This window comes from Nelusetta ayraudi, unplaced genomic scaffold (assembly GCF_046127955.1).
Source record: "Nelusetta ayraudi isolate G7.1 ecotype Tasmania unplaced genomic scaffold, CSIRO-AGI_Nayr_v1 ptg000070l, whole genome shotgun sequence".
Lineage (NCBI taxonomy): Eukaryota > Metazoa > Chordata > Actinopteri > Tetraodontiformes > Monacanthidae > Nelusetta > Nelusetta ayraudi.
The window spans coordinates 6,526,055-6,539,422 of record NW_027466120.1 but is presented as its reverse complement, the minus strand read 5'-3'; the positions used below and the strand labels follow the sequence as shown (position 1 = coordinate 6,539,422).

At 45.6% G+C, this 13,368-nt stretch overlaps 1 protein-coding gene across 2 annotated transcripts in view; it reads left to right on the top strand.

Moving 5' to 3' along the window:
* The window catches only part of plekhg5b (pleckstrin homology domain containing, family G (with RhoGef domain) member 5b), a 67,144-nt gene that overhangs the window by 9,396 nt on the left and 44,380 nt on the right, over positions 1-13,368 (top strand). For both annotated transcript variants that reach the window (XM_076041775.1, XM_076041774.1), the window contains exon 2: positions 7,118-7,194. In XM_076041775.1, coding sequence (XP_075897890.1) covers positions 7,118-7,194 — 77 coding nt within the window. The remainder of the gene's footprint in view (positions 1-7,117; positions 7,195-13,368) is intronic.

Sequence of the window (13,368 nt, the reverse complement as noted above, 5' to 3'; positions counted from 1 at the left end):
CCAAAAACAGGAGAAAATATGACCTCAATCCACCCCTGCAAGAGTAATTCCAACCAACGGTTCATAGCATTGCTAAATGGACCCCTTGCAGATTGTTAACCATATTAAAAATTCAAGTGCATGGTTTGGTTGTTGACAACTTGTGTGCACAAAAATGAAACTTGTCTGAATTGTTGGCTGGCGGTGTCTGCAGGGTTGCAAAGTTTCTATTTTATGGGTGTCATCTGTAGTAAGGGTGCTTCTGTATTTGAAACTTCTAATAGGTTCAGATCATCACAATTCACTGCAAAAATAAGAAGTTAAGACTCATGTTTGTGCAAGATGTTTTGTAGGCAAGAATGAAATGAATGACCATTAAAGAGTGATCTTCAAGATTATTAAAAAATTAATACATTTATTTTTGCTATGCTACAGCTACTTTTTCCTGTTTCATTATGGCTCAAGTAGTTTTGAAAGCAGAATGATGTATGAAAATAAGACATTGAAGCTGTCTTTTGTTGTCGCCTGTGTCTGACGCACTGCAAAGAAGGTCATCAAGACCAGAGCAGTGTGAACAGACATTCAGGGCGGGATGGGTGGGGTAGTGTGTTCTTCATATAGTGATGTTAATTGACAAAATTGTTAGTTAAAAGTTTGAGGTGGTTTCAATGACAACAAGCACTCTTTGATTTGCTTGAGGAATATATGTGATTTCAAGGTTCATTTAAGTTTCTAGCACATCATAAATTACAGATGTCGACTGTTGTAGTCAATTTTAAGGTTGTTCATCTTGCCTTTTTAATCTTGGTACCTCGATCCTGCCATATGCATTTACCAGGTCATTGCAAAATGTCAACAAAATGCATACGCTTGAATTTGACTCAGCCAAAGGCTCCAGTAACAACAGAGCATGTCCTTGTTTTCCTTGGAATTTAGCGCCCATACAGTTCTTATCCAAAAAGGCCTGACTATTACATAACCAGATTGCACTTAACCAATTACTGTACCTTATGACATAAATGCCTTAAAAAATGCAAGATATGCACTAATCTCCTCATGACCCCTCTTAAGTATGGTGACAGGGTATTGAGTTTTCAGCTTGTATTGTAGACCAAAGGTAGAGATCTGTAGAAGACTCTTATTTTGTCCCAACTGTCATTGTCACCGCTCTTAAATGAACCCGCAGGGGAATTAATTTGTTTTTCTTCATCTTGTAAATTCAAATTGTTTAACCGCTCCGTCTTCGTACGCTCGTTGTTCTGTGGGTTCCAGCTTTATACTATGGGACCTTTTGGTTTGCTCAGATGTGGTGGAGGAGGGAGAAGCACGGAAGGTGGGAGTGGTGGGGTGGGCGGTTGGCTCTGAAGGAGCGTGTGATGCACATGTGCGCGATTCAGCTGCTATGGGGCTAAAACAACATTAGACAGGAGGGCTTCGTCCTGCCCCCACTGCCAGTGAACCGCCATTGGAAACATCTGCAACCTGCTAGTGTTTCAGCTCCTGCTCTTTTGGCCTAGACTCATTCACCTGCAGAGGAATTCAGCACAGAACCACTAGAGAAAGTTAATTGCTGTCTTTTTGCTTGACTTGAGTCCCATTTTTCACATTTGAAAAGTAATGCTGGATGTGGCAACTGTTCCAGCTAATCCAAATCAAGAAGCAGATGCTTTTACACCTGATGGGTATTTTCGTGTTAATCAGCAAAAGGTCACCACTAAAAAAAAAGACAGAAACCTGCTCGGCACCTGCTTGCCAGGTTCATAAAATAATGCTACAATCGTAGTAAAGAGTTTACCAAGGGTTAAACTGACTGTTCTGCTTTTTCACTGGGTTTAAAGTCGCATTTTCCATCTTAACATCTGATCATCCTTCCAGTTTTTTTCTCTCGCTGGTATAAGGCGAAAACGCAACTGAGTCTTCCAAACTTGCTCCTTGCCAACAACACATTACAACGACCTTCCTCCTGGGAGACACATGGTCGTTCCTTGGCCAGATGGGACATATAATCTTCCCAGTGAGTGTGGGGTCTATCCCTGGGACCCAGTTGGACGTGGGGAAGGCAACCCGATCAAATGTCTGAACCACTGTGGTTGCCTTCTTTCAGTGTCATGGAAGACACATGGAAGAGTGCTCCTCACTCTATTTGCCAAAGGCCAATCCATTCACCTTTTTAGATGAACATCATTTCAGTTCATTTTGAATGTGCAGCCTTGTCTTTTTGGTTACTTCCTGGGCTGGAGAAATGAAGCTTCTTCTGCATCACAGCAGTCAAAAATGCTCACTGCAACAGTTGCTGCACCAAACTACCTGTCCAATTCTCCCTCTACCTGCCCAGTCCACCCTCTCAGAGCCCTTGCTTCTTGAACCCCCTGGTGTCCGACTGTGGCCAACATCAGGGTAGTCCAACACTCACAGAAAACACGCTTGACCTGATGGCAAGAATGCAAACAAAGCACTCACTTGGGTCACACAGTGGACTAAATGCCATGTAATAATAACCCCAGTAGCCACTATTCCTCCAGTGTCCTCCATAGAACCCCCTGAGGGACATAGTTGTAGGTCTTCTCCAGATTTATAAAACACATGTAGACTCAACCAACAAACCCCTGCATGCCCCCAAAAGGTCAGAGAGGGTGAGAAACTGGTCCACTGTTTAACAGCTTGGCTGAAAGCTGTGCCAATGTTTTCAAGGATTCTAAAATATACTCTTAAAGCTTCAATAGCAGCCGTATTTTCTTTGATTGTCTCTTTTTTTAACCTGTCGTGAAGGCTGTTGTCATTATCCAAGTCTTGTTTAACACTGACGACTCACAAAACCTACCTTCCAAAATTAAGGCCACTTGACCATTTGCATGTTTATTTGTTGATGCATTTCTAAAGGCTCATGTTTATATTTTTATGCACTGGCTAGCAAATTAATTATATTTCTTATTTCTATATTGGCCAGAAATCATTCTTTATTTCTGGGTCACCCCAAGTCACCCCAGATGTGGAGTTCATTCTTTTTTATAGTGACTGTGTTGTGAAGTCTTAAATCTTTCACTCCAGGCTACTTATACTTTGCTGCAGATAACATGGACATAATTAAATAGAGAGCAGAATAAAAATATGAGCCCTCTAGCACCATTTTATTGACAAAATGTTCTCCCTGTCCGTATTTACTTATTCTACATGACTGCACGTTGTTATGCCACTACTAGATACTATGCTCTTCTTGCACAATGCATTTATGCCACAACAAACTGATGCTGTGCATATTCTCAGCAGCACTTTGTATGTAGCACTTTGTAAAAAAAATTCTCTCCTCTCCACACATTTCTGAATCGTGTCGTCTCGTCGTTCTGTTTGACCTTCTGTCTGTCATCTGCCCACCAGCCATCTGTGTTTACTTTTACATGACTCTCGCCCAGCAAACGGGACGACATCGGGTTACCTTCAGGAAAGATGCGCTCTTGAAAAATATAATGTGAAAATAAGGAATTTTGTCTGTATAAACAAAAGAATAATTGGCAACCCCTGCCACGATGATGCGATCTGACAAAATAGCAGGCAGGGTGAAGCATTCTCAGCATTCCTCTTTCAAACATGTGCAAGACTCGTTGCAAAGTGTGTGCACTGCCCAGTTTAACCTCACCATGGAAGACTGCTGGAGCTCTGCTGGAGTCAGACTAGCGGTGGAGTTGAAAAGTGTAACTTAATTAATTGCTTAATTAACCTGGAGAGTCAGTGTCTCCCAAGTCAGGTTAAATTTACTTGTCTATCCGAGGCTAGTGACGTGAATCGTGCTTTAAGAAGCTTCGGTAAAGATGGCAATATGTCTTTTTAATACGTCATTTTCATCATTGTCAGATGTAAATAAACAAAAACTGATATGTGAAGTACTTGTGGTGTTACCTCATCTCAAAATTTTCTATCTTGTTATTTGCAAAGTCAGTAAGGGTGTCTTGTAAGATTTAATCGTATTCCATTGAAAATAATAGTCACTGTAGCAGCTTTGCCTTTTTTCACAGATGCATTATTAAACATGTATTGTTTTCTCCATGCAAGGACGAATGAACTAAGAAATAATGCACCGCTTGAGGAAAAAAAGGGGAGGTCGCTTTGTCGAAAAAAAGAAACAAAAAAGGAAGAGGAAGCTGAGATTGACATGTCTGAATACTGTGTGCTCAAGTGTGCGGCGTTGGGAGCTTGACTGCCGCAGCTGATTTGCGGGAGCCTAATGGCTCTCTGCCCCCGGGCGGGGCAGAATTCTCTCTGTGGTGAACAAGAGCAGCGCTAGATGATGGGTCGCTCGCCTGCCTCTTTAGTGTGCGAGCTCATTGTCCGCTGTCACGTGTGTTCGCGTATAATGTGCGCTTGTGTTTGCTTTTTGGCTTAATCAGCACTGCTGAGTTCAGGGATTCCAGTTCATCTGAAAGAGAGAGAGAGAGAGGGAGAGAGAGAAAGAGAGAGAGAGAGAGAAAGGGGAAGAGTCAGCAAGATACGAGCAAGTAGGGGAGAAGATGGAGCTGCTGCAGATAACGTCGGCGTTTAACCGTGAAAACACAATGTCCGGTTTTTCACTGAGGCCGTAAAAGGAGAAATGTAGCAATGTAGCATTTGCTGCATCGGTGTGAAAGGCGGCAGAAGCATCGCTCTCGCTTTGCCTCTTGCTGCCCATGTGGGTGAATACGTCCACACATTTGACTGTACTGGTGGATCGTGCAGTACCAGAAAAAATGTTTTTTCAAAATGTATCATACTAGCAGTAGGTTCAGGACTGTAACATCACTTTGTTCTGTTCGAGGTGTAACGCTGTTTACTCTTTAAGTTCAGACCCGCTAGTGTTTTGTCTCTGTGTTTCTGTATCGCCTCTGTTGAAAAAACAAAACAAAATGCTAAATACTGAAAAACAATCTATTTGCCACATTGTCAACGTAGAACATTGTTTTCCAGAGCAAGAAATCTCATTCCTTTTTTTCTAATTTCCATACATCTAACTGCATTGTAATGTACTGTTGCAGTGCAGATAGTTCTTCCCCGTTACCAAACGCTGTGTAAGCGCCGAAGGCTCCCTCTGCAGCCCGCTGCCTGTAAACCATGAGGGAGCCATTAGCCTGCGGCCTGCTTGGCTGAGGCTCCAGTCAGACCACTAGGAGAACATCTCAGCCTTTTTTCACCCAGCGCCTTGAATGCAAGGCAGATACTTTCTCCTCTTTTCCTCCGTGACGGGTCAAACTGATTGAAAATATCATCTCCTCTGAGGGATTTTTAAGTTGTGTTCCCGCTGCTACTTCTTATATAGCCGGTTTGCGGATGGATCACAACTAAGAAGTTATTATTTGTCCTCCACTTTGCTTCAAGTGGCAAGTTACGGACCTCAGAATACCTCCAAAGTCACGTTGCTCCCTGGTGGCGCCCCTACAGCGCAACCCGCTCGCCTCTTTTCCACTTTTCCTATCAAATAAAGTGTCAGACTGTAGCGACCCTCCTGACCTCTGGATGATAAATCTGTCTCTTGCCACGTCTTGTGTCATTTTCATAAGGTCAGGTCGGGCTTAATTGGAGAGCACAAAGCTGCAACCGGCAGTACTAGACGTAGGTTCGTTAGCGTCGGGCTCAAAATGCCGCCGTGCTCTCAGCGCTGTTTCGCACAAAAGCAGCTAACGTGGCTGCAGGCTTGTTTTCGCTCCCGTTGAGGAAATGGACTGGCTGACGGCTTGACATGTTGACACGGCCCTCCGCGGCAGGGAAGCCACGCTTTCTGTGGTATGCACCAATTACAGTGTTTTTCCCTCTTCCCCCGGAGCACTGTGAGTGTGACTGTATCCGAGCGGATGACTCAAGGTGACACGTTTCTGCACAAGAGCTCCGAGAGCGGCCGCGGCTGTTGGATCGTCTGTCGCCCTCGTGGCACAATTGAAGTTTCTTTCAAGTTCGGCAGTGATGTCGGCCTTTACTTGCAGCGCAAGAGCCCCCCCCCCCTATCTCTGATGTTATCATTAATGTTGCAATGTTTGGCCAAACAGGAAGTGGCGGTGTCAGAGGTGGTGTCCAATTGAACAGGTCTGATCTTACAGGAAATCTTTAACCACAAGATCATGCGACAGGGAGCTTAAGATACCAGACGTGTCCGGCATTGGATCCTAAATGTGCGTGCTGGAGATGCACAACCTGTAAGCCACATGTATAAATGAATCAACGTGAAGGTGGGGAAAAATCTTTTCACCTGTCCTGACGTGTTTCAATTGAAAATGCCGTGTGAAGTGTTGATTCCAGAAGTCAACAAAGCTCGATTCAGATGTTTGTCATTAACATGTCAAGTTTATCTAGCTGACAGGTTTTTGCTTTTAATAATATTGAATCGTTTACGGTTCTCATGGTGAATAGACATCGATGGTTTTGCCGCCCTGCCCCCACTGCTGCTCTGCTCCCCTTCCCTGCTCCTTTTCTTCTTCTCCCTGAATGTGAATTCACTGTTTTTCTCATTAAGAACAGGTATAAATATTAGTGAGCTGCGGGCCTCTGTTATGGTCCTTTTATCGCGTGTGTATACAGAGTAGATGTAGACCCAAACACTGCCTTTTATCATGCTGCGAGCGGCAGCGTCGGCCCCCTAGTCGAGTAGATTTTAAAGGTTTATTTGACAGTGGTGATTTGTTACCGCGGAGCACACGTCCAGACCCCTCCCCTGCAAACCCCCCTGGACGATAAGTGCACTCTCGCGCAGGAGCACGTCGGGGCTTCCTTTTATTCACTCCATTCTCATCCTGTCTTTGAAGTCGTTAGTCATTCCTCTGTGATGTGCGCCCGGCAGCCGCCCCACCCTCCCAGCTCTGTTTACCTTTTCCGCAAAGAAATCTCTCCAACCGGCGACGTCTTTATGTCTTGCCGTGGCTCCTCGGCCCCCTCTGTCAGAGTGTGAGAGTGTTTCTCGAGCTAATCGGGACTCTCCTCTGTTTCACTCCGTCTCCTGTATAAACACAGGCCGGTGGCTTCCTTGTGCCTCGCCCGCCTTTCAGCGTGTTTTCACAGCTCCGTGAAGGAAGGTGTGTTAATGGACGTGCAGCTGGCAGGCCCCCCCCCCCCCTCCCCCCTGCTCGGCGTCCCAGCGATAAAGACTGGATGCTAATTTAGCGTGCGTGTGTTTTTCTTTCAGATGACAAGCCCGTCCAGGAGGAGGACTGGGTGGTGTGCCAGCACCCCGAGTGTCACGAGCGCCGCAGGGCCTCCAAGGTAAGACACCAAAGCTGCTGCGTCAACTGGAAATGTATATTAACGGCGTCTTGATGCCTTTGGGAAAAAAAATCAGTACATTCTGTATATTCAGTGTGTAAAGATGACTCGTGGAATGAACTGACAGACATTGGGAAGCTGATCTGTGATGGATGTTATGTCGTTTTGTATGATTGATGGTGGCTGATTCAAGACGGGCTCGTACGCTTCTGCAGTGGTTGTCCCTGTTAACTTCACTGCATCAAGGCTGTGGGTTCGATCCCCAGGCCTGGGACCTTGCATGTTCTCTCCAGGTCTGCCTCTGGACTCTCTGCCGCCAATTCCAAATTGTCTGCAGTGGTGTGTGTGTGTGTGTGTGTGTGTGTGTGTGTGTGTGTGTGTGTGTGTGTGTGTGTGTGTGTGTGTGTGTGTGTGTGTGTGTTGTGTGAATGGTTGCCTGTCTCTCTATGTGGCCCTCTGATAAAACTGGAAACCTTGCAGGTTGTAACACCACCTTGGCCCCAAGGCGGCTGGGATAGAATCCAGCGCCCCCACTTCCCTGACTGCAGGAGAAGCTGTGGAGGAAATGAAAGGAAATAAGTTTTATAACAATAAAAGTCAAAATTATGAGATGAACTGTGATGAAGGCAGACGTAGGAGATAGAGTCTAAATTAAAAGGCAAACAGAGAATCTGTGATAGAACATTGAAATAATAAGATCAGAGTTTGAATTATGAAATAAAAAAAGTCATGATTGGGATTATAAAGCTATTACAAAAAAGAAGATATTAAAATGTTGAAGTTACGAGATTAAAAACAAGTTTTCTTTAGATCACAATATTTTTATTTACATTTTTTAGTGCAGTAACTGGATTAAAAAAAAAAAGGTTCAATATATAAAAAAGTGTAATGACTGCTGTTAAGTGCAAAAGGTGCTTTATTCTCAGAGGCTGAACAAACTATAGTGGGCACTTCAACCACGTCAGTTTTATTCTTACAGTGTCAGAGCTGCATCCGGCAGTAAATTCTTTCTCCTGTGTGTTTTCACTGCTGAGTAGAAGTAGGTGTGACTCAGCACGACCGTGAAGCCTTACTGCTGTACACCAAGTTTAAAATAGCTGTAGCTGTGCCTTTTAACGGAGGGCTGCTAGTCTCACTTGTTCAAGTATCTCTTCTCATTATGACTTTTTGGCCTCCTGGTTCTGACTTGTTTTCTCAGAATTGTGACTTACCACAAGCATTTCTTGTCGAAATCGAGAATGAAGGTATGGTAGCTTCTGATAAGCTTCATAACAGCTCACTTCAACACATTTTTACCTCACTTGGACATACAGTCTACTGCACATATTGAAAACCATAAACGGACAGCTGTTTATCTAAACCATGACCACGTTCACTCCTGAATCTCTACCGAGTGGCTATTATTGTCACCGCGATGACAAGCACCAGCCAGGTAGTTATTTTTAATGCAAATCATGAGCATAAAAACTAAACAATCTCTGCAACAGAATGAACTCATCAAATGTTCCCGTGTGGGTTAACGCATTTCTCAGAAACTGCAATACGTCAGAGTGTTGCCAGCGTTGGGCAAAGCTGCTTTGCTTCTGCAAGGAGTTGAAAGGTGGCCACCAGTGTCTCTCCTGGCTGCGTCTGGCCACCAGACTGTGAAGTGAATTATTCCTTTGAAGCCACCGGTGTCTGCAAACAGGAGTCAGAGACGACGCAGTCGCTCGTCTGTCTGTCTGCGCCGCTGCCTCGTCCGCCCGTCGCTCTCCAGTCTTCAGAAACAATTCAAGGGGGAAGCCGGCGAACGCAGGGCGGAGTGGTTATATATAGGATTTCTCCATGGCAACTAAGAATAATAAAGTGAGGGGAAGACGAAAGAGCCCGAGAGCTTAACCTGAGATCTCCTCGCTGCCTCTCCCCTCGCTCCTCGCTTTATTGAGTCTCCTGACCTGGCTCATCTGGGCCTCTCCTCGCCGCCAGAGCGCACGCACCTCGCTGCAACGTGCTGCCGGCGGGAGGCTCCTGCACACATGGGAGAGGGGCCAGCGAGCGTGTGTGAGGGGAGGGGAGGAGAAAAAGAAAAAGAAAAACGTGTGACAGCACCTTTCTCCTTGAGCTGGGGGGGTTGGGGGGGGGGTGGTCAGAGTTGATGTGTTACGTAAAGGGATTAGGGAAGGACTTTAGTGGCCCAGTGTGGACTGGGACGGAGGGCCAGCACAGGGTGAACACAGTCAAGATCTTCCTTCTTTTTTTATTCTAATCGTTAAATAACAAATGATACGGAAAATGTTTAGCTGCCAAGGAGAATTCTAACTTTCAAAGTGCTGTTTGGACGTGATGGTTGTCGTCAAGTGTACATGAGCAAAGTGAGTTTGTAAGTAAAGGAATAAGAGTGATCCCAGTCATTGATCCACAAGTGCATTTCATCCCTTTGACTGCAGGTGCAGTGGTGAGTCAGAATCATCCTTGCAATGGTTTCGAGTCACTTTCGGTTCGCTCTTTTAATCTTCTTGTGGAATGAAGCAGGTGAATGTCGACCAATCTTCCTTTATTAATGAATGACGAAAACAGCCACAGAAATGTTCGTTATTTATTCTTTTCATCATTCCGGTCCTGCTGCCTTAGCTGAGATACTCATCTTAACTCTTGATATTTAAAGTAAAGTGACGCAAAGTGAGTCATAGTTTTTAAACTGTAAAAAAAAAAATTGTCTATTGCACCATGTCCTGCTTTGTAGCGCTGTTTTTCATTTGCGATCCTCTGACTCAGCTCAGAAGGCACCGGTTTTTGTTTTGTTTTTTTCTTTCTGTGACAAGCTTTAAACAGCAGGGGGCGACGTTTCAACAAGCCTGACACTCCTCTGGAGTTCTCCTTAGAGAATCATGCCTTGGTTTTTGAAATGTAAAAAGCATCAAAGGAGTTCTTAACCAAGAAAAACAAATACGTCTTGCACTTTTTTTTTTTTTTAAGTGACTGCAAACGGCCTCTTTGATTCGATGATGACAGATACTTTATTTATCCCTAATAGGGAAAGTGCAGGAGCTCGGCAGCGGGATGCAGCGCAGACACAAACACAGACGCTCCGCAGCATTTTCACACAGCCACCATATTTCAGCTCCTGACAGAGCTGCGTCTCCTCCAGTCTCGGCATGACATGCCTGGAACTGAATGAGCTCTGTCGCACCATAATTTACTGAGATCACACCAGGTGTCAGAGCGCCCTCTGTACTTGTGCCGCCGCCGCCGCCACATTGCACAACAGCACTTCGAGGTTCTCTCTCTCTCTCTCTCTCTCTCTCTCTCTCTCTGTCAGGGGGAGGCTTTTAACCCCCTGCCACACGTATTTCCAATGAGCCCGTGTCTCTCTGGGGTTCCAATTGAAGAAAGAAAAAGAAAAAGATGGCGTTCTCGTTCAGATCCCATCCCAGATCGCCGTTTTGGTGAGGATCAGCACTTGTCCGAGCTTGCTCGCTGGATCTAGACTTTATTGAATTGACTGAAGTTCAATCCTCGTCTTCTTCATCACGCTCCCTCCCACTTTTTTTTTTTTTTCCTTTTGACACGGCAGGACCAGACAAGACGGCTGGTAGGGTGCGGATTGCCATGGCGACGGCCCCTCCCAGCACTAACAGCTGGAGGCGGCGGGTTAATGCAGTGGGTGTTTTGGTTTGACGAGAGGTGAGGAGGAGGAAGACACCGAAACTGCAGGTTGCTGCAATCCTGGCAAATGTTTTGTTTTGCCTTTTTGGTGTCGAAATGGTGAAATGTGTCACTTTGAGTTGTGTTCATTCAGTTGGCTGTTGCTTTTTTTTTCAATTCATGGCTGTGGAAAAACTCTGTGGATAGTATTCATACCCCCATGCGGCCTTCATAAATCATGGTTTTTGCGTAACACCTTCTGTTTTTGTGAGTCATGGATTGGCTCTGTGGGAAAAGTTCAACGTCGTCTTTCCACAGGAAACTGAAAACTTCTCTTTTTGTCAGACCCAACCTCGGTTCATGGGTCTCAGGACGCCTTCAAGCAACCAAAAACCAAGTCCACTCCACTCTTGAGTGAGAGCCTCCACAGGAGAATCCACACATTCCCAATGACTGCTTGTGATGTTTTACATGTCTTTGATTCTTCAGAGATGTGTTGTCATCTCGAGCAGAACAATTCAGATCTTTATTTGGTAGTTTTTCTGCAAATAGACAATACTTTTTAGAGAAATTCTATTAGAGTTCTGGATGATGTGTCTCATTCCATTCCCTGCTCCTCATTCCTACTCTTGTCTTCTGGCTGCAACGCTGCGCTTCATTTTTCTCATCCTTTGAACTCAACACTCTTGAGTTATCGACACCCTAGTGGAAGAACTTTCAAAGTGCTTCAACAAAGAGGCTTCAAACTGGTAACTACCACTGTGACGCTTGGTGTTCTTATACTCAATCAACCCACGCAGCTGAAGACTGCACCCCCCAACCCCCACCCCACTTTTGTGTATCGGGTGAAGGGTAGCCGAGGGTATCGGGTGCCACTTTGGGGCATGTGTGGATGAAGGCCTGGGTGTCACTCCGCTGCGCTGGCAGCCTCCATCTGTCCCATGGTGGCCCAGCCTTCAGCCTTCAGCCTGCAGGCTGGGAGCAGTCGGTCACTCGGCATGCGTGGACGCCAGAGCTATTTGAAACAGCTGCGCGTGTCCTCTTCGTCTTCTGCCTCCCTGCCGCGTCATTCCTGGGAATGTTGTGCTCGCGTTGAAGGGCGTCCTGGTGGACCGAGCAGCTTCCGATGGCTTCAGTGAGTTGGCTTTTCTTCCGCTTTTGTCTCCTTGCAGATATTTTTTCATCTTCTCAGAAAAGCAGCATGATCACTGCCGCCCGTTACAGTCGCCTCTCAGCTTGCATATTGTACCTGGATGAATGCGCACTAGACCGTCTTTGAGAAAAAAAAAAATTAGGGATCGGTTAAAGGATGTGACCTCAGCTGAAAACTGTAAAGCTCTCGGAAAGTTTGCTTTCTGAAGGAGCGCCAGCTCACCCGAGGAAATGGTCGTGTTGCTCTGGCGTCGAGGAGACATTAGGCCAGCGGGGGTGAAAGTTACCTAATCATTTTTTCGACAGGAAACTGACGGCGGAGATTCTCCGGTGCTAATTTGTTTATGAAGGGAAGGCTGAGTGTGCACGCTCTTTTCCATCCGACATTCCCCGGATCGACTTGTGAACTGCTGCTCCTCATGTCAGCAGCTGCTCTGGAGACGCTTTTTATGATGACAGACTGACTGTAAGTTGGTTTCGTTGTGCCCCCCCGACACACACACACACACACACACACACGGTTATGTCTCAAGCAAATTTTTGCAGGGTTCTCCTGCTGTAGGCAGCCGGAGGGTCGAACAAGGAAACTAAAACGTTACTGAACATAGCTCACACAAAGTGGGCATCACTCTCTCACGCATTTAATTAATTAAGTACATTTATTGTATGACTGTGTTAATGATTGTTTGAATATTGCTTCTTGTTTGTCTGCGTTTCCGATGACGTGTTCCCGGAGTGTCACCGTGAGCGAGTGACACCAAAAGATTTTCAGCAAACAACATATTTAGCCCTCTGTTTCCAGCCTGCAACAATAATGTTCAGTTTCAGCTGCCTGCTAAAAGAAAGAAGGGCGAGTCAAACACGTGGCCGACGGTGCTGCCTCAAACCCATCATGAAGGCTTAACATCGCTACTATTTGGTAAACGATGGACTTTTCTCAGGGTGAGAGGAGTTAACTGAAAGACTGGAGAGACACATTTATTGTCTTAACACTGGTGGAGTGGGTTTGGCATTGCATTGGTCCCTGTTTTCACATAGACGTAACCAAAGCGGTTCAAGTTTTGGGAGAAGAGCTGAGTGTGACTGAGGGAAAGTAAAACTGCGGTGCGCTTGCTGCTTTGTCAGGTTCTCCAAGTGGTTCTCTTTGGTCACACTGGCATGCTGACACCCTCAGTTGTTGAGTCTGCTCCACTCGGAGCCACAAATGTCAAACTGATGGTTGTCCGACCCATCGGCACACCAGCTCCAAAGGGTTTGGATGCCAGATGAAGTCAGCACTTTATAGGCCAGTTGGCAGGCTGCACTCCCCTCTGCCAGGCTCAAACTCCATTTCCGTAAAGCCGATATTTGTTTTGTTTTTTTTCAAATAATTACAAACCTGTTGAGACACACTGTTAT